We start from the raw sequence: 21568 nt of genomic DNA on the forward strand, positions 1-21568 counted from the left end.
ACCCCAACCACAGAAGACAGTTCACTTAGCCTGATAGACTGAAGCCGATGATTGCCCGTGGTCTCTAGCCATCCTTTTTGCAACTTGTTGCAAAACTTCTCTCTGAGTGAGGAGGTGCTGGATAGTCTCCAGGCATGAAGCCGAAGCAAAGCTACAGTTTTGTGGATGATGTTTGCATGTAACTGTTTGAGTAAATCATGTCGTGGAAGGAGTTCCCTTGGGAGTTCTGTCAGGAGTTACAGAAAGTCCAGGAAAACCACTCTGCATGATGCTATAGCAGAGCTATTAGCGTTATCAATAGGTTTTCACTTGTTCTGGTCTTGTTGAGGACTCTTCTCATCAGACAAAACAGGGAAAATGCGTACACGATGTTGTCCCACCATTGTTGGAATGCATCTTGCCAGAAAGCCTGAGGATCCGGGACTGGTGAGCATCAGCATGGGAGCCTGAAGTTCAGGGCTATTGCAAACAGGTCCACAGTCGGAAACTCCACAAAATCAGGACTTAGGCCGCTACCAGATGATTCAAAGACCACTCAGACCCCATTACCTGAGTTGCTCTGCTCAGATTGTCTGCAAGCACATTCCCCTTGCCGAGAATGAAGTGAGTCAATAGGGACACCTAGTTGTCTTCTGTCCATCTGAGTGTCTCTACTGCTAGATGGCTCAGGGGCTGCAAAAAGGTACTGCCTTGCTCATTTATGTAAGCCACTATTGGAGTGATGTTGCTCATCAACACCACAGAGTGACCCATCAGGAACGGCTGGAACTGTTGGCTAGGAAGCCTGCCCTCATCTCTAGAAGATTTACATGCTGATACCCTTCTGATTCGGACCAAAAGCTGGAGGTGGTATGGTGCAGAATGTGAGCTGCCCACCCTTCTTTTGATGCATTTGAATAGAAGATCAATTCCTGGTTGGGCGGGAGGGGGGGGAGAAGAAGGTCGACCCCTTTGCAGAGGTTTTCGCCTGTCACCCACCACCTGAGGTCCATCTGTTCCTCTGATTTTATCTGGATCAGGATGTCCAGGAAATCGCTTGCCTGATTCCAATTGGACTCGAGCTACCATTGAAGTGATCGTATCCTGAGACGGCCGTTGGGAACTAGACACGCCAGGGATGATAGGTCACCTATGAGGCACACCCAGCACTGGGCTGGGAGTTCCTGTCTGAGGAAGGGCCCCTCTACCTCCCTCAGCCTTTGTACTCTTTCGTTTGATGGGAAGGTTTTGTGTTGAACAGTTTCTATGATCATGCCTTAGTACAGTATAGCAGTCTTTGAGTGGGGGGCAGGGATGACTTCTCCAGCTTTACCATGATACTCACTCTTGGCAAAGGTCTAGAACTCTGTCTTGGTGCTGAAGAAGGGTAGCCAGAGTCTGCTAGAATCCACCAGTTGTCCAGATATCTGAAGAGACGGATGCTGATCCTGTGAGAACAAGATGACACTAGGGCGAACACTCATAATGACCTGAAGTGCTGTGGAAAGACTGAAGCACAGCACCTTGATCTAGTATTGTTTGTTATTGAATATGATACTTAGATACATCCTTGAAGACGGATGAATTAGTGTCTAGAAGTATGCAACCTTGAGATCCAGTGTGCACATGAAGTCGTGTGATCTTACTGCTTCTCTGACCGTGTCCACTGTCTCCATCTTGAACAAAGTTTACTTGACAAACTTGTTCAAGACCGAAAGATCGACGACTGGTCTGCAGCCTCCAGATGCCTTTTCACAAGAAAGAGTTGACTAAAGAAGCCTGGGAAGGACCTCTTGGAGAGCACCCTTCTCCAACATGGTCTGAACTTCAACAATTTCTTAGCTCCTTCACATAGGAGCTTGGGGGTACTGGATCCCGAGTCAGTAGAGGGAGAGATTGAATGAACGGGACGAGATACCCTAAACGAATCACTAAGACCGTCCAAGGTTCAGCCCCGAGCTACAGCCACCTTTGCCAGTAGCTTTGCAGTGGGCAGATGGGAGGATTGCCCATCCTAGCAGGGGCAGCCTCAGCCAGCAACCCTATTTTTCTTACCTCCATGGGAGGACTTTGACCCTTTATGCTCCTTGTCGTAAAAGGGTTTCTTAGACACCTTTTGCGTTGATGTCGTAGCCATAGCCCTATTATTATTATTATTATTATTACTAGCCAAGCTACAACCCCAGTTGGAAAAGCAGGATGCTATAAGCCCAAGGGCTCCAATACAGAAAAATAGCCCAGTGAGGAAAGGAAACAAGGAAATAAATAAATGATGAGAACAAGTTAACAATAAATCATTTTAAAACAGTAACAACATCAATACAGATATGTCCTATATAAACTATTAACGTCAAAAACAGATATGTCATATATAAACTATAAAAAGACTCATGTCAGCCTGGTCAACATAAAAACATTTGCTCCAACTTTGAACTCTTGAAGTTCTACTGATTCAACTACCAGATTAGGAAGATCATTCCACAACTTGGTAACAGCTGGAATAAAACTTCTAGAATACTGTGTAGTATTGAACCTCATGATGGAGAAGACCTGGCTATTAGAATTAACTGCCTGCCTAGTATTACGAACAGGATAGAATTGTCCAGGGAGATCTGAATGTAAAGGATGGTCAGAGTTATGAAAAATCTTATGCAACATGCATAATGAACTAATTGAACGACGCTGCCAAAGATTAATATCTAGATCAGGAATAAGAAATTTAATACTGTAGAACGTAAGTTTCTGTCCAACAAATTAAGATGAGAATCAGCAGCTGAACACCAGACTGGAGAACAATGCTCAAAACAAGGTAGAATGAAAGAATTAAAACACTTCTTCAGAATAGATTGATCACCGAAAATCTTGAAAGACTTTCTCAATAAGCCAATTTTTTGTGCAATTGAAGAAGACACAGACCTAATGTGTTTCTCAAAAGTAAATTTGCTGTCGAGAATCACACCTAAAATTTTAAGTCATACAAATTTAAAGAAACATTATCAATAGTGAGATCCGGATGTTGAGGAGCCACCGTCCTTGACCTACTTACAATCATACCATGAGTTTTGTTAGGATTCAACTTCATACACCATAATTTGCACCATGCACTAATTTTAGCTAAATCTCTATTAAGGGATTCACCAACCCCAGATCTACATTCAGGGGATGGAATTGATGTAAAGAAAGTAGCATCATCTGAATATGCAACAAGCTTGTTTTCTAGGCCAAACCACATGTTATGTGTACTGTATATAGTATGAAAAGTAATGGGCCAAGAACACTACCCTGTGGAACACCGGATATCACATTTCTATATTCACTATGGTGCCCATCAACAACAACTCTTTGAGATCTATTACTTTAAAAATCAATAATAATGCTAAGAAATGATCCACACACTCCCAAAGGTTTGAATTTGAAAAATGATATTTTAATTATAAAATAAATTTTTGAATATACTTACCCGGTGAATATATAATAGCTGCTGCTCCAGCGGCTCGACAGAAAAACACACAAAAACTCGCGAGCGATCGCTATGAAGGTTGCGGGTGTGCCCACCAGCGCCAACTATCGGCCAGATACCACACATGCATGTAAACAAGCCTCAATTCTTCTCGTCCCGCTGTGTCTCTATTGGGGAGGAAGGGAGGGCCTTTAATTTATATATTCACCAGGTAAGTATATTCAAAAATTTATTTTATAGTTAAAATATTTTTAAATATTTAACTTAGCCGGTGAATATATAATAGCTGATTCACACCCAAGGCGGTGGGTAGAGACCAGAGTTAATTAAGTTTACAGCGTATATGCTTAGAGTTTTTGACAGTTATCAATATAACAAAACCAAAATATATAGGTACCTGGTAAGGAAGTTGACTTAGACGATTACTCTGCCTTGTAAGCCTGTCTTCCTACGAAGCCCAGCGATCCTCTTAGGATGCTGAAAGACTCCCAGGAGCTGAAGTATCAAGGGCTGCAACCCATACAAACAGGACCTCATCAAACCCCTAATCTGGGCGCTCTCAAGAAATGACTTTGACCACCCGCCAAATCAACCAGGATGCGAAAGGCTTCTTAGCCTTCCGTACAACCCAAAAAAACAATATTAAAAACATTTCAAGAGACAGATTAAAAAGGATATTGGAATTAGGGAAGTGTAGTGGTAGAACCCTCACCCACTACTGCACTCGCTGCAACGAATGGACCCATTGTGTAGCAGTCCTCGTAAAGAGTCTGGACATCTTTTAAGTAAAATGACGCGAACACTGACTTGCTTCTCCAAAAAGTCGCGTCCATGATACTTTGCAGAGATCTATTTTGCTTGAAGGCCACGGAGGTTGCTATAGCTCTAACTTCGTGCGTCTTAACCTTAAGCAAACATCGGTCTTTCTCATTCAAGTGAGAATGAGCTTCTCGTATTAAAAATCTGATAAAATATGACAAAGCATTCTTTGACATAGGCAATGATGGTTTCTTAACTGAGCACCATAATGCCTCAGATTTACCGCGTAATGACTTAGTACGAGCTAAATAGAACTTAAGAGCTCTAACAGGACATAATCCTCTTTCCAGTTCGTTGCCTACGATCTCTGATAAGCAAGGAATATAAAAAGATTTAGGCCAAGGACGAGAAGGCAGTTCATTTTTGGCCAGGAAACCAAGTTGAAGTGAACAAGTGGCTTTTTCTGTAGAAAAGCCGATGTTCTTACTGAAGGCATGAAGTTCACTGACTCTTTTAGCCGAAGCCAAGCACACTAGGAAAAGTGTCTTGAGAGTGAGATCCTTCAGGGAGGCTGAATGTAATGGCTCAAACCTGTCTGACATGAGGAACCTTAGGACCACGTCTAAGTTCCATCCAGGAGTTGCCAAACGACGTTCCTTAGAGGTCTCGAAAGACTTAAGGAGATCTTGGAGATCTTTATTGTTGGAAAGATCTAAGCCTCTATGCCGAAAGACCGAAGCCAACATGCTCCTGTAGCCCTTGATCGTGGGAGCTGAAAGGGAGCGAACCTTTCTCAGATGTAAAAGAAAATCTGCGATTTGGGCTACAGAGGTACTGGACGAGGACACAGATGCTGACTTGCACCAGTCTCGAAAGACTTCCCACTTCGACTGGTATACTCTAATGGTAGAAGCTCTCCTCGCTCTTGCAATCGCACTGGCTGCCTCCTTCAAAAAGCCTCGAGCTCTTGAGAGTCTTTCGATAGTCTGAAGGCAGTCAGACGAAGAGCGGGGAGGTTTAGGTGTACATTCTTTACGTGGGGCTGACGTAACAGATCTACCCTTAGAGGAAGACTTCTTGGAAAGTCTACCAGCCATCGAAGTACCTCGGTGAACCACTCTCTCGCGGGCCAGAGGGAAGCAACCAACGTCAACCTTGTCCCTTCGTGAGAGGCGAACTTCTGCAGTACCTTGTTGACAATCTTGAATGGTGGGAATGCATATAAGTCCAGATGAGACCAATCTAGGAGAAATGCGTCTATGTGTATTGCTGCTGGGTCTGGGACTGGAGAGCAATAGATTGGAAGTCTCTTGGTCATCGAGGTGGCAAAGAGGTCTATGGTGGGTTGACCCCAAGTCGCCCAAAGACTCTTGCACACGTCCTTGTGGAGGGTCCATTCCGTAGGAATTACCTGACCCCTCCGACTGAGACAGTCTGCTAAGACGTTCAAGTCGCCCTGGATAAACCTCGTTAACAGGGAGATGCCTCGATCTCTTGACCAAATGAGCAGGTCCCTTGCGATCTCGTACAGCGTGAGGGAGTGGGTGCCTCCTTGCTTGAAGATGTACGCCAAGGCTGTGGTATTGTCGGAGTTGATCTCTACCACTTTGTTTCGAAGGAGACTCTCGAATTTCATCAAGGCCAAGTGGACTGCCAAAAGCTCCTTGCCGTTGATATGCATGCTCCTCTGACTTGAGGTCCACAGACCTGAGCATTCCCGACCGTCCAGGGTCGCACCCCAACCCAAATCCGACGCGTCTGAGAATAGTACGTGGTTTGGGTTCTGAACTGCTAGGGAAAGTCCCTCTCTCAGACTGATATTGTCGTTCCACCAATTCAGGCATGCCTTTACTGGTTCGGAGACCGGGATTGAGACCGTCTCTAACGTCTTGTCCTTCTTCCAGTGAAAGGCTAGATGGAACTGGAGAGGTCGAAGGTGTAGTCTTCCTAGCGAGGCAAACTGCTCCAGGGATGATAGAGTTCCTACTAGACTCATCCAATTCCTGACTGAGCACCGTTCTCTCTTCAACATTAGTTGCACTTTGAGCAGGGCTTGCTCTATTCGGGTGGCAGACGGAAAAGCCCGAAAAACTGGACTGCGAATCTCCATCCCTAAATACAGTATAGTTTGGGATGGAATCAGCTGGGACTTTTCTAGGTTGACCAAAAGTCCCAATTCCTTGGTCAGATCCAATGTCCAATGAAGATCCTGCAGACAGCGATGACTGGACGAGGCTCTGAGAAGCTAGTCGTCCAAGTACAGGGAGGCTCGGATACCCGATAAATGGAGGAATTTTGCTACATTCCTCATAAGCCTCGTAAACACAAGAGGAGCAGGACTTAGGCCAAAGCACAGAGCCCGAAACTGGTATACCACATTCTTGAAAACAAACCTCAGAAACGGTTGGGAATCTGGGTGTATAGTGATGTGGAAGTACGCGTCTCGTAGGTCGAGAGAGACCATCCAGTCTCCCTTTCTGACCGCTGCTAAGACTGATTTCGTGGTCTCCATGATGAACTTTGTTTTCGTAACAAAGACGTTGAGCGCACTGACGTCTAGCACCGGTCTCCAACCTCCTGTCTTCTTCAGGACTAGGAAGAGACGGTTGTAAAACCCCGGTGATTGAAGGTCGGAGACTTTCACCACCGCTCCCTTCTCTAGCAACAGAGACACTTCTAAGTTTAGGGCTTGTCTCTTTGACTCCTCTCGGTACCTGGGAGAGAGGTCGATGGGGGAAGTCGCTAGAGGAGGTTTGCGTACAAATGGAATTTTGTACCCCTCTCTGAGCAACCGAACAGACTGTTGGTCTGCGCCCCTCTTCTCCCAGGCCTGCCAGAAGCTCTTCAATCTGGCTCCTACTGCTGTCTGAGGCTGTGGGCAGTCAGACTCTGCCACGTGAGGACTTGGCTCCTCTCTTCTTTCCTCTCTTTCCCTCGGCACGAGTACTTCCCCTGCTGGGAGCTCTGCCACGAAAGGGCGGGATAAATCTGGACGCCGGAGTGTCGATCCTGGGTCTAGCAGAAAAGGATGTAGAAGGAGTCCCCTTGCGAGCAGAGGACGCCACCAAGTCATGGGTGTCCTTCTGCACAAGCGAAGAAGCTATGTCCTTAACCAATTGTTGCAGAAACAAAAACTTTGATAAGGGAGCAAAGAGCAGTTCTGATCTCTGACAGGGAGTAACTCCTGCCGAAAGAAAAGAGCAAAGGGACTCTCGCTTCTTTAAGACTCCCGACGTAAAAGAGGAGGCGAGCTCATTGGAACCATCGCGGATGGCTTTATCCATACAGGACATTATCAGTAAGGAGACATCTCTATCAGCCGATGAGATTTTCCTACTTAAGGCTCCCAAAGACCAGTCAAGGAAGTTGAAAACTTCAAAGGCTCTGTATACGCCTTTCAGCAGATGGTCAAGGTCCGAGGAGGACCAACTAATCTTCGAGCGTCTCATGGCTAGGCGGCGGGGAGAGTCTACGAGGCTTGAGAAGTCACCCTGGGCAGAGGCAGGGACTCCCAAGCCGAGAACTTCTCCCGTGGCATACCAGACGCTCGATCTAGACGAGAGCTTTGACGGAGGGAAGGCAAAGGCCGTCTTCCCCAAACTCCTCCTGGTATCCAACCAGTCGCCTAACAGTCGTAAAGCTCTCTTGGAAGAGCGAGAGAGCACTAGCTTTGTAAAGGCTGGCATGTTAGCAGGTAAGCCTAGAGCAAACTCAGACGGTGGCGAACGAGGAGCAACAGTGACGAAGTGATCGGGAAAAAGCTCCTTGAAAATTAACATGACTTTCTTAAAGTCCATTGATGGAGGAACCGTTCTAGGTTCGTCTACATCCGAAGGATGATCATCATGATGAGGGTCAGCAACGTCCTCATCTGAAGGATCCTCATCCGACAACTGCTGAGTAACAAGCAAAGGGGTTGGCAATGCTTGACACGCAGAGTCCACACGCACTGGTGCATTAGTAGCAGTCCAGGACGCTACGTCATGTAACTGCTTAACAGTCTGACTGTCAACAACAACAGGAGCGGGAGGACGCTCGACGTCAACTCGAGACTGTTTTGACTGCCTAGACTGAGCAGTCAAAACAACTCTAGACTGCGGTGGTTGACGCTCAGCGTCAAAACAAGTCAACTCCGCTGGTTGGCGAACGTCCTGAACGTCAACAAGAGCATTAGGAAGTGGCTAAACGTCCATATGCGGCTGAAAGTCAACACGTGACTGCATCGAGTGAGGCTCTACAAAGCGTGACTGACGTGACTTAGCTACGCCAACGTCAACAGGACGAGCAAAGGCTCATTTTGGCGGCTGAAGGCCAGGATCTCGATGAGTTAAGCAGCGAGGATCATCGTGAACCTTTTCGGCAGAATAGTCTTCCATAAGGGAGGCGTGCTTGATCTGCATGTCTTGCAGCACAACCCATTTAGGATCAACGGGAATGGGTGCGGTAAAAGACGGGGTTAACGTCTGAGACTGCACAACCTTGCCTACACCAAGACTCTCTGAGCCTGTGTAACGTTGCTGCTTAGGCGGCGAGCAGTCTTCCGATGACTGCAAAGGGTCAGAGCTGTCCCAATGGCTACAACCAGGACGCTGGACCTGTCCTGAAGGGACCGACTTTCGCTTAAGGGGCCTAGAAACCTTGCTCCACGGTTTCTTATGCGAAAAGCCTTCGGATGACGAGGAGAAAATGGTCTCTCTCGTCTTATGGTAGGGGCGATCTTGATGAGACACGCCTGTTACCATAGAGGGAACGTCTGTTCGCTGATCAAGGCCTCTCGAACCCATAAGTCGTACGACATTACTTCTCCCCTGGGCTTGGGAGCTTGCAAGAGGTCTCGGACTAGGCGAACGACAGGCACGAACAGACGAACCCTCGGTCGCAACACTGACAACACTTTGCGCACTAATCACTTTCCCACGATTTTCGGCTGTGGCACTCTGACACTTAAGCTCTTTAACGTCAGCCATGAGTTGATTACGATCTGTTGCTAACGATTCAACTCTTTCACCCAAGGCATGAATGGCACGTAACATGTCTCGCATCGATGGTTCCTGAGTGCCAGTAGGGGGTTCAGGCACAACCACTACAGGGGAAGGATTAGGTTCAGGGGCATGTGGAGAGGAAAAATCTACTGATCTAGAGGAACTCCTCCTTACCCTATCTCTCTCTAGCTTACGAGAATATTTGTCGTATTCGAGCCAATCGAATTCCGAAAGGCCCACGCATTCCTCACACCGATCTCCTAATTGACAGGTTTTACCGTGACAATTAGAACACACAGTATGTGGGTCGAGAGAGGCCTTTGGCAGACGCCTATTGCAATCCCTAGCATTACACTTACGAAATCTAGGGGCTTGTGAAGCGTCAGCCATTTTGAATTAGTCAAAGAAAGTCCAAAAAACAATCCAAGTCATCAACAATTAAATCTGTCCAATAAAGAGTTCAAGTTGAGGAAAAACACCTGCACTGCGAAAGCTCAAACCAAAATGAAGTACTTCACCAAATATGTTGAGAAAACTCCAGGTTATACAGCGAGTATTGATACGTCTTGTCGTCAAGGTCGACAGAGAAGAATTGAGGCTTGTTTACATGCATGTGTGGTATCTGGCCGATAGTTGGCGCTGGTGGGCACACCCGCAACCTTCATAGCGATCGCTCGCGAGTTTTTGTGTGTTTTTCTGTCGAGCCGCTGGAGCAGCAGCTATTATATATTCACCGGCTGTTAAATATTTAAAATAAGGGCCTCATGATTAACACGGTCAAAGGCAGCACTAAAATCAAGGCCAATCATACGAACTTCCTGACCACAATCAAGGGATTTCTGTACAGCATTGGAGATTGTGAGAAGGGCATCACATGCTCCAAGGCCTTTACGAAAACCAAATTGCCAACTAGGGAATAGATGATTACCTTCAGCAAACCTATTAAGACGTTTTGCTAGAAGACGCTCAAAAACTTTTGATAATATGGGAGTTATGGAAATTGGGCGGTAATCAGTGGGCCTTGAGCTACCACAAACACATTTACATAGAGGAGTAACATTACCAATCCTCCAACAAGTGCTAAAAGCTCCTCTTCTTGCTAACTTGCGTAAAATAACAGATAACTTTGGAGCTAAGAAATCTGCTGTCTTTATAAAAAAAACAATGGAAAAATACCATTTGGGTCTACACCTCCATAAGCATCAAGGTCCATCAACAGAACTTTAATTTCACGAGATCGAAAAGCTAAACTAGTTAGTTTAGCCTCAGGAAAACAAGAATGAGGAAGTTCAAGTTTTTCATTACTCTGTTTACTGTCAAAAACATCTGCCAAAAGGGTTGTCTTTTCCTTTGGACAGTGAGTGACTGAGCCATCTGGTTTAAGTAAAGGAGGAACTGCTGCATCAACACCAAAAAGAGCAGATTTAAGGGTAGACCACCATTTATGTTCTTGGGTTGTACCAGAAAGGGTTTCTTTCATGGTTAAACTGTATTCCTTTCCAGTTGAGGCATAACCTCTCTGAGCAAAAGCTCGAAGCTGAGTATATTTATTCCAGGTCAAATCTGATCTGTTACCCTTCCAAAGATGATAGGCCTCCTGCTTCTCCAAATAAGCATGTCTACAATCATCATTGAACCACGGTTTGTCCTTCACTCGGTACCTTAGCACACGAGAAGGGATACGCCTATCAATTATGTTGACTATGTTCTCATTCAAAGGGACAACAGGATCTACACTACTATAAAATTGTGACCAATTCAAGCACAAAAGAACATGCAAAATCCCATTCCAGTCTGCTTGGGATTTCATATAAATTTTACAAGAGTATGATATATCAGGGACAGGCTGCTCAGTCTTCACTACTAATGAAATCAAGACATGATCAGATGTCCCGACTGGAGAACCTACCTTACTAGTTATAACACCAGGGGAGTCAGTGTATACGAGGTCCAAGCAATTACCAGACCTGTGAGTAGCTTCATTTATGATTTGCTCACAGCCTGATTCAGAGGCAAAGTCTAAAGCTCAGAAGTGCTTTTGATGGAGATTGTTTCTTCTTTGGAGGAGCTTGGTAGGGCCTTGATGTAAGGGCCCTATGGAGGATGGAGTCTTGGTTAGTCATCCTCCATTCTTACACCACCCGCTCAACGTCTTCCGGTTCAAGCAGAGAACTTCCCTCGAAAGTGGAGTTTTTCAGCCTGGACATCTTGGCTAGTGGGACTTGCCGGTGGAACTTTTCTATTATAGAGTCCTGACACTTAAGTACAGTGTTCGCCCACACATACTGTGGTACTGAACAATACAAAAGTCTTCATCGATCTCCTAGTGGACCCATGTGACCAGTCCTCAGTTCTGATCAGGTGGCCCACAGACCACAACCACAGGGGCAGCCATGAAGTAGCCTGCATGGCATACTTTGCATCCTTCTCTTGGTTGATATCCGAAGCCAGGAAAGAGACAACGTCCTGACAATATCTCAAAGGGGAATCCTCTGGTTAATGCCTCTATGGAGTAATCTAGAGGCAGGGCTGATAGAGGCTCATTGATAACCTCGTAATACCTCCTCTGCTGCACCAACGGCGGCAAGAGGAGTTTCGAGGAGGAGCCTGCTCAGAGGGAGCTGGAGGAACCGGTAGCCTGGGATATTTCCTTCTCACGGGCACTCTTCAACCGCTTGGACCAAGGCAAAGCTGCATTGGTCCTTGAGGGTCTCTGAGTACCATAGACATGGTCCAGGACCATGTCATTGCCATCTTGCAGGTCTGTCGTTGGATCTGATAAGCCGTTAGTGGCTCTCATGCAGGCCAAGACCTGAAAGATGGTATGTACCGACTCCTTCTGCTCCGCTTCCATCAATTTCGGGCTAGCGGCTCTAGGCAGGTAGTCGTCCTCAAAGTCAAACTGGTCTTCTACCTCTGAGCTCTAACCCATAGGAGCCTGGAGTGGGTCAAAGTCGTCAAGATAGATAGTTAAAAGGGCGTCTCTTACTGCGAAAACTCTTGCCAAAGACTTCGGTATGGTCTTTGAGTCCTCCAATAGAGACGGCCTAGAGGCTGACTCTTTCCTGAGAGGACGTTGGTCCTCTCTGGAAGGAGGAATGACATCTGGTTGGGATGGAGGGCAGAGCTCTGGAGGAACCACCTCTATAGGAGAAAGGTGGAAAGAGTTTGTCAAAGAGACCTCCCTATCCTCCCGAGGGGGAGATGGCCTTAACCTCTTTCTTTTCCCAGCTGGTTGTACCAGTGCCACACATATTTGCGGAGAATTCTCGGACCTATCTGAATTCTCTGCTCCCCATTTCCTTTTAAGAGGGGAGAAAGCAATCCCCTGCAAAGAGAGCATAGATAGCACTGACTTTTTGGAACTCCTTCTGGGGTCAGACGGAGAAGAGGAACCAGGGAGGTTAGCTGTTTCCCGGGGGTATCCTGGGTGTGCTGGGCCTTGACTGCATGCAGGGAGAACCTCTGTAACAGCTTGTCACACTGCCTGGACCAGTGCATCAAGCCATTCAGGCTCCCTCCCACTTGGAGCGCTGGTCAAAGGATCCTTTGAGAGGCCACAAGCCTTAGGTCTGGTAACCTAAAAGAAAAGGTTAGCTTTCTTACCTTTTATGTTCGGCACAGGTCTGACCACTGGGGCTTACGCCAGGCGTTGATCCTTTAAAGCAGCAGGTTTCAATGATTCCCTTTTGAGGGGGAAAGGAATCGGTCGTCAGCCATGAGGGGGTTCCCTCAATGTTGGAACCTGGCTAACATACCTAGATGTGGACTCCTCTTGGGGGTGTGGAGAGCGATAATGATGCTAATCGCAGCAGAAATCATCACCGTGACGCTCACACAGGCGAGCTGGGTGAGAGAGGCAGCAACTGTACATCCATACTCATTGCAGCTGAAATAAAAAGTACTAGTCTGGCTGACTGGTGGGTGGACAGGCTTCTTTGCACCATCAGTTGGATGCAATCTACCTAGTTGAAGATTAATTTCTAAGTTCCACTGAATTCATAGTCCTAATAAAATGACAAAAGTTTTGTATCCACATATGAACAAATTGTAAAAAGACAAGAAATACAGTTAAATTTCTTTATTGGCTTACCTATTCGTATATTTGAAATGACAAAGTGGCACAAGTAGAAAGGGATGACAAGTATAAGCATTATAAGCATTGAATATAAAACCACTTGCCAATAGAGATATCGAGACCTGTAAATGCAAAAATGAGTGTCATATAGCATTTGCATTTCTAATACAGTATTATCAAATAACTGAACAATGCAGTAGCAGTATCAATAAGATCATATACAAAACTACTTACACTCAACACAGTGAGAAGGGACCAATATGGGAGGGAAACTGGATTAAAACGGATTACCCCACTGATGACGTCTCCCCCCCCCACACACACACACTCTCTCTCTCTCTACCCCCCCCCTCCCACACACACACTCTCTCTCTCTCTCTCTCTCCCCCCCACACACACACTCTCTCTCTCTCTCTCTCTCTCTCTCTCTCTCTCTCTCTCTCTCTCTCTCTCTCTCTCTCTCTCTCTCTCTCTCTCTCTCTCTCTCTCTCTCAGTAGCATGCTTCAATAATAAGGGAGTTATTTGATCCAAAAATTGAGGTTACAAATGGCGGACAATGCAGGGTTAATCAGCTGATGTGTCCAGACCTCAGCGACAAAAGGAAAATAAAAGAATTGCAGCAACCATACAAAGAGTTGAAAAAAAAGAAGATAATAGGAAATGCTCTATTTAATGAAGAAGGAATAGATAAACGAAAAGAGTACATATATCAGATGTGGAAAAAAGGGAGAATAAAATAAATGAACTAGAAAAAAGAAAACAAAGGAGGTGCCAATGGATAGGAGAATCTCTCTGGCCAGCAACTGAACTGAACTAAACTGAACGTAAACAATAAAAAATATTATAATTCGCTATGTCCTTATTTACAAATAAAATACCAAAATGTGAATATTACATGCAGTATTTTTGGATACAGTTAAGTAAAACAGAAGTTTAATCAAAATCCACTTTATTTCAAATGTAGCTGTTATTTTTTACTACAGTAAAAGGATATACAGTACAGTGTACAGCGAAAGCTAGGATGAGCTGGATGGAGAGAGAGGTAAGTGGCGCGAAGCACACCCAGTAAAGGACACGGGCTATTTGAAATCATAGCGCTGCAAGATTGTTGCGAATATGTGATTCTTTATCAAATAGGTATTGGGATTCTGTGTCGTGTGTAAGTGAAATCGCGAAGGGAGAATGCGCGTAAAAAGAGGCCTGACTGTAATTTGTATTTTTCCTAACCATACAAACCTATGATATTTAATAGGGGTCTGACATCAGCAAAGCCGAAACAGCCTTTAGACTAAAGGGACGGGACTCACAACCTCTGCTTGGAATTTTGGATATTCAGATTATTGCCTTTTCAGCTACGAAAACGTCTATATTTTATTTCAAATGTTTTTTTTAATGAAAACAATTTGCATCTGGTTCCTTATGCAACCCTTTTATGACAAGTTTACATAAATATTTCGATTTTTTTTCAAGAATCTGAGGTAAAATTATTTATAGTAGTCTCCCATAAACTTGAAATGCATAATTTTTTTCATCAGTGCTGAAAGAGAATGTAATTTCCTTTTTCTTTCAATCGTGTCAAAAAACGTATGTTACATTTCTCTAAATCAATTTGAGGTAAAAATATTTATAGCAGTCTCCCATAAACTTGAAATGCATGATTTTCTTTCATCAGGGCTGAAAAAGAATGTAATTTCATTTTTCTCTCATGAAAAATGTTATTTTTATTAGTAAAATAAATTTTTGAATATACTTACCCGATAATCATGTAGCTGTCAACTCCGTTGCCCGACAGAATTCTATGGAGGGATACGCCAGCTATCACAATACTAGAAGGGGGTGTACTTACCAGCGCCACCTGTGGCCAGGTACTCAAGTACTTCTTGTTGACACCTCCTCAATTATTCCTCGGTCCACTGGTTCTCTATGGGGAGGAAGGGAGGGTCGATTAAATCATGATTATCGGGTAAGTATATTCAAAAATTTATTTTACTAATAAAAATAACATTTTTCAATATTAAACTTACCCGATAATCATGTAGCTGATTCACACCCAGGGGGGTGGGTGAAAACCAGTGTACAAGATTAAAGGATAGCTAAGTATCCCATATTTCATATAACAGTTATCTCAAATAACAATGAAATAATAAGTACCTGGTAAGGAAGTCGAATTGAACCGTTACTCTGCCTCTTTTTTAAAGTTCGTCTTCCTTACTGAGCGCAGCGTTCCTCTTGGAGGCTGAATCAACCCAAAGGTGCCAAAGTATATGGGGTTGCAACCCCTACCAAAGGACCTCTACAAAACCTCTAACCCAGGCGCTTCTCAAGAATGAATAGACCACCCGCCAAATCAAAAGGATGCGGAAGGCTTCTTAGCCTACCGTAACAACCATAAAAACAACAATAAAAGCATTCAAGAGAAAGGTTAAAAAAGGTTATGGGATTAAGGGAATGTAGTGGCTGAGCCCTCACCTACTACTGCACTCGCTGCTACGAATGGTCCCAGGGTGTAGCAGTTCTCGTAAAGAGACTGGACATCTTTAAGATAAAATGATGCAAACACTGACTTGCTCCTCCAATAGGTTGCATCCATTATGCTCTGCAGAGAACGGTTTTTATTAAAGGCCATCGAAGTAGCTACGGCTCTTACTTCGTGGGTCCTTACCTTCAGCAATGCAAGGTCTTCCTCCTTTAAGTGAGAGTGGGCTTCTCTAATCAGAAGCCTTATATAATATGAAACCCCATTCTTGGACATGGGCCTCGAAGGTTTCTTGATGGCACACCATAAGGCTTCTGACTGTCCTCGAAGAGGTTTAGACCTCTTAAGATAAAATTTGAGAGCTCTGACAGGGCAAAGAACTCTCTCTAGTTCGTTACCTACCATGTTGGAGAGGCTAGGTATTTCAAACGATCTAGGCCAAGGACGTGAAGGAAGTTCGTTCTTTGCTAGGAATCCGAGCTGAAAAGAACATGTTGCAGATTCGGTCGTGAAACCAATGTTCTTGCTGAAGGCATGAACCTCACTGACTCTCTTAGCTGTTGCAAGGCAGACGAGAAAAAGAGTCTTGAGGGTAAGGTCCTTGAAGGAAGCTGACTGGAGAGGTTCGAACCTAGGTGACATCAGGAACCTTAAGACTACGTCTAGATTCCAGCCTGGAGTGGATAGACGACGCTCTTTAGACGTCTCAAAAGACTTAAGAATGTCTTGAAGGTCCTTGTTGGAAGAAAGGTCCAAACCTCTGTGGCGGAGAACTGAAGCCAACATACTCCTATACCCTTTAATCGTAGGGGCTGAAAGGGATCTCTCATTCCTAAGATGTAGAAGGAAGTCAGCTATTTGGGTCACAGAGGTATTGGTAGAGGATATTGAATTGGCTCTACACCAGCTTCGGAAGACCTCCCACTTAGACTGGTAGACTCTACGAGTGGAAACCCTTCTCGCTCTGGCAATCGCACTGGCAGCCTCCTTCGAAAAGCCTCTAGCTCTAGCGAATCTTTCGACAGTCTGAAGGCAGTCAGCCGAAGAGCGTGGAGGTTTGGGTGCAACCTGTCTACGTGAGGTTGACGTAGAAGGTCCACTCTTAGAGGTAGAGTCCTGGGGATGTCGACTAGCCATTGAAGTACCTCTGTGAACCATTCTCTTGCAGGCCAAAGGGGAGCAACCAGCGTCAGCCGTGTCCCTTCGTGCGAGATGAATTTCTGCAGAACTTTGTTTATTATCTTGAACGGTGGGAATGCGTACAGGTCGAGATGGGACCAGTTCAGAAGAAAAGCATCCACATGAACTGCTGCAGGGTCTGGAACAGGGGAACAGTACAGCGGAAGTCTCTTGGTTATGGATGTGGCAAACAGATCTATGGTAGGTTGACCCCACAAGGTCCAAAGTCTGTTGCACACACTCTTGTGGAGGGTCCATTCCGTGGGAATGACCTGATTCCTTCTGCTTAGGCGATCTGCTGAGACGTTCATATCGCCCTGAATGAACCTCGTGACCAGAGTGAGGTTTAGACCTCTTGACCAAATGAGGAGGTCCCTTGCGATCTCGTATAGGCTCCTCGAATGGGTCCCTCCTTGCTTGGAGATGTAAGCCAAGGCTGTGGTGTTGTCTGAGTTCACCTCCACCACTTTGCCTAGCAGGAGGGACTTGAAGTTCAACAGGGCTAAATGAACTGCTAGTAGCTCCTTGCAGTTTATGTGGAGTAATCCCTGTTCTTCGTTCCACGTTCCCGAGCATTCCCGTCCGTTCAAGGTCGCACCCCAGCCCGAGTCCGATGCATCTGAGAAGAGATGAAGATTGGGGGTCTGAATAGCCAACGATAGACCCTCCCTGAGAAGGAGGTTGTGCTTCCACCACAGGAGAGTGGTCTTCATCTCTTGGGTGATTGGGATAGAGACTGCTTCTAGAGTCGAACCCTTGTCCCAATGAGCTGCAAGATGGAATTGAAGAGGGCGGAGGTGGAGTCTCCCTAGCTCGACGAACAGGGCCAGTGATGAAAGGGTCCCTGTGAGACTCATCCACTGTCTCACCGAGCAACTGCTCCTCTTCAGCATGCTCATGATGCACTCTAGGGCTTGGCTTATCCTGGGGGCCGATGGAAAAGCCCAAAAATCCTGACTCCGAATCTCCATTCCCAGGTACACAATGGATTGGGAGGGAATGAGTTGAGACTTTTCTATGTTGACTAATAGACCCAGTTCTCTGATTAAGTCTAAAGTCCAATTGAGATTCTCCAGACAGCGACGACTCGTGGAGGCTCTCAACAGCCAGTCGTCTAAGTAGAGGGAGGCTCTGATGTTCGATAAGTGTAGGAATTTTGCTATATTCCTCATCAGATGAGTAAAGACCATAGGAGCTGTGCTTAGGCCAAAACACAGGGCTCGGAATTGGTAGACAACCTTTCCGAAAACGAATCTCAGGAAAGGTTGGGAGTCTGGATGAATAGGAACGTGAAAGTAGGCATCTTTCAAGTCCAACGAGACCATCCAGTCCTCCTGCCTGACCGCTGCTAAGACCGACTTCGTCGTCTCCATCGTGAACGTCTGCTTGGTGACATACGCGTTGAGCGCGCTGACGTCCAGCACCGGTCTCCAACCCCCTGTCTTCTTGGCCACAAGAAAGAGACGGTTGTAGAAGCCCGGGGATTGATGGTCCCGGACTATAACCACTGCCTTCTTCTGCACAAGTAGCGACACCTCCTGGTGCAATGCTAGCCTCTTGTCCTCTTCTTTGTAGTTGGGAGAGAGGTTGATGGGCGATGTGGTCAGAGGTGGTTTGAGGCAGAATGGAATCCTGTAACCGTTCCTCAGCCAACTGACAGACTGGGCGTCTGCACCTCTCTTCTCCCAGGCTCGCCAGAAGATCTTGAGTCTGGCTCCTACTGCTGTCTGGAGATGCGGAGAGTCAGTTTTTTCCTTTAGATGTCCTGGAGCCTTTCCTGGACTTGCTCCTGTAAGAGTCTGGACGGGAGCTTCCTCGGCTGGGTGCTCTACCACGAAAGGGCGGTATGAACCTCGTAGCAGGGGTATCAACCACTGGGGAGCGATAAGTCTTGGGGACTGAGGTAGCAACCTTAGACTTACGAGCCGATGAGGCTACAAGATCGTGAGTGTCCTTTTGTATCAGGGCAGCAGACAAGTCCTTAACCAGCTCTTCGGGGAAGAGGAACTTCGAGAGCGGAGCAAAAAGAAGTTGTGACCTTTGGCAAGGTGTAATGCTGGAGGAAAGGAAGGTACACAGCTGTTCCCTTTTCTTCAAAACCCCTGATACAAACAACGACGCAAGCTCACCAGATCCATCCCTTATGGCCTTATCCATGCAGGACATTAATAGCATGGCAGAATCCTTGTCCGCAGGAGAGGTCTTCTTGCTGAGGGCCCCCAGGCACCAGTCAAGAAAGTTGAACATCTCAAATGCTCTAAACAGTCCTTTCAGTAAGTGATCCAGGTCTGAGAAGGTCCAGCAAACCTTAGAACGCCTCATTGCAGTTCTCCGAGGCGAGTCTACCAGACTTGAGAAGTCAGCCTGGGCAGAGGCAGGTACTCCCAAGCCTGGTGCTTCTCCTGTGGCATACCAAACGCTCGCTTTCGAGGTGAGCTTAGTCGGCGGGAGCATGAAAGACGTTTTGCCAAGGTGTTGTTTAGTCTGCAGCCACTCCCCTAAGATCCTTAATGCTCTCTTAGAGGACCTTGCTAGGACTAGCTTAGTATAGGAGGACTTAGCTTGTTGTACGCCCAGCGAAAACTCAGATGGTGGAGAGCGGGGAATAGCAGAGACAAAGTGGTCTGGGTAAACCTCCCTAAGCAGAGCCAAGACCTTACGAAAGTCAATAGACTGTGGAGAAGGCTTGGATTCATCCACGTCTGACGAGGGATCCAGGTGTGCCTCCTCATCATCAGACGCCTCATCATCAGAGTGTAGCGGAGATATTGGACCAGAATGCTGAACAGCAGAGTCAGAACGAGTAGGAACAATATTAGTGGTTTCCTCTTCAAGTAACTGTTGAGGGAGAACCTGAGGCTCAGACTGCAAAGGCTGAATAACAGACAAAGCAGAAGGAAGGCGCATGGGTGGAGGAGGCTGACTCCTAGCATGAGAGGTTGAACCCAAGGGTTGCGCTTGCTGAGCGGTTGGTGGAAGCAGAGAAGCAAGTTCCTGTTCCTGTGGCGTGAGCGGAGCGTGATGAGGTTGAGGCTGCGCAGAACAAGGTAAATGTCTCGCAAGCTGAGGCTCCTGAGGCGCAAGGCCAAGGTGTAGTGGAGCTTGCCTTGTGGATGGTTGAGCTCGCTGCAGCGAGAGCTGAGGAGACTGACTCATGCACGGGAGAGGTTGTTGTACCTCAGCCGAGAGTAGTACCACTGGTGGAGCAGCAAGGGGAGGCGGAGGAAGAGAGGTATAATCCTCCTGATCCCATAGCAAAGGTTGCCTTAAAGAAGGCGGAGGCTGAACACCACTGGGAACAGCAAACTCAGACTGTGGCTCAACATCGTACGCCTGGCAGATGGTACTGCGATCAGGCGGAGCGAGCGCAGGCGGAGCGAGCGTAGGCGGAGCGAACGCAGGCGGAGGGAGTGTAGGCGGAGGCGGAGGCGCAACACTCTCAGCCCGACACTCACGCATCAAGTCCGAAAGCTGTGCTTGCATGGACTGTAGTAGAGTCCACTTAGGGTCGGCAGAAACTACAGTACTGTAGGCTGAGGTAAAGCCTTAACAGTCGAGCTCTGTTGTGGCAGAACCTTACTCCTCTTGGGCGGAGTGCAGTCGACAGATGACTGCGGCGAGTCAGAGCTGAGCCAATGACTGCAACCTGGCTGAGCACTCACGGACTGGACTCTGCGTTTAAGTGGTCTCGAGACCTGAGACCAACGTTTCTGCCCTGACAGATGATCAGCGGACGAGAAAAAGACGGGCTCAATCGTCTGCAGGTGGGAGTGACGGTCTTTGGAAGACACGCCCGCAACCACCGAGGATACTTCTGTGCGCCTGACAAGGCCTGCCGAACCCTTATGCCCTTCGACATTGCTTCTCCCCTGGGCTTGGGAGCTTGCAAGAGGTCCCGGACTGGGAGGACGACTGGCTCGCACAGAAGTATCCTCACGCACCACACTGGCACTGACACTAGCACTTGGCACTGCACTGACACTAGCACTCGTCACAGCACTGGCACTAATTCCACCCACTGCACTCTTGACCTTAAGTTCCTTAACTTCGGCCATCAGAGACTTATGGTCACTTACCACTGACTCTACTTTATCGCCTAAGGCCTGAATAGCACGCAAAACAACAGACATATCAGGCGGAGGGCAAACAGTAGGTTCGGGGGTAGCCACTACAGGGGTAGGAAAAGGTGGGGGATCATGAGGTGAGGAAAACAGTGAAGAGTGAGAAGAACTCCTCCTAACTCTACCTCTCTCTAACTTAGTTGAATATTTTAAAAGACGGACAAATTCCAGTTCCGAAAGTCCGGCGCATTCCTCACATCGATTTTCTAACTGACAGGGTCTGTCCCTACAGTCAGAACAAGCGGTGTGAGGATCTACCGAGGCCTTCGGAATACGCCTATTGCAAGACCTACATCGTCTATGGGAGGGGGCTTGCGAAATGTCAGACATCTTGAATCCAAAGAGTTAGCCAAAGGGGTTTCCAAAATCAAGCAAAAGATCGTTAACCGTATATCAGGACTATATAAAAGCTATCTAGCTAATATAAGAAGGTTTCCAGTAAAGCGACAGCCGAAATCTGAGAGAATACTTCACCAATTAGCCGTGAACAAACTCGAAGATCATAAGCATATCCCAGAACGTCTTGCCGGAAG

General features: G+C 46.6%; 1 protein-coding gene across 1 annotated transcript in view; it reads right to left on the bottom strand.

Moving 5' to 3' along the window:
• Positions 1-21568, bottom strand: part of GPHR (golgi pH regulator) — a 401532-nt gene that overhangs the window by 353002 nt on the left and 26962 nt on the right. The window contains exon 3 of the mRNA XM_068351883.1: positions 13274-13380. Coding sequence (XP_068207984.1) covers positions 13274-13380 — 107 coding nt within the window. The remainder of the gene's footprint in view (positions 1-13273; positions 13381-21568) is intronic.

The sequence above is a fragment of the Palaemon carinicauda genome, chromosome 28 (assembly GCF_036898095.1).
Source record: "Palaemon carinicauda isolate YSFRI2023 chromosome 28, ASM3689809v2, whole genome shotgun sequence".
NCBI classification, from domain to species: domain Eukaryota; kingdom Metazoa; phylum Arthropoda; class Malacostraca; order Decapoda; family Palaemonidae; genus Palaemon; species Palaemon carinicauda.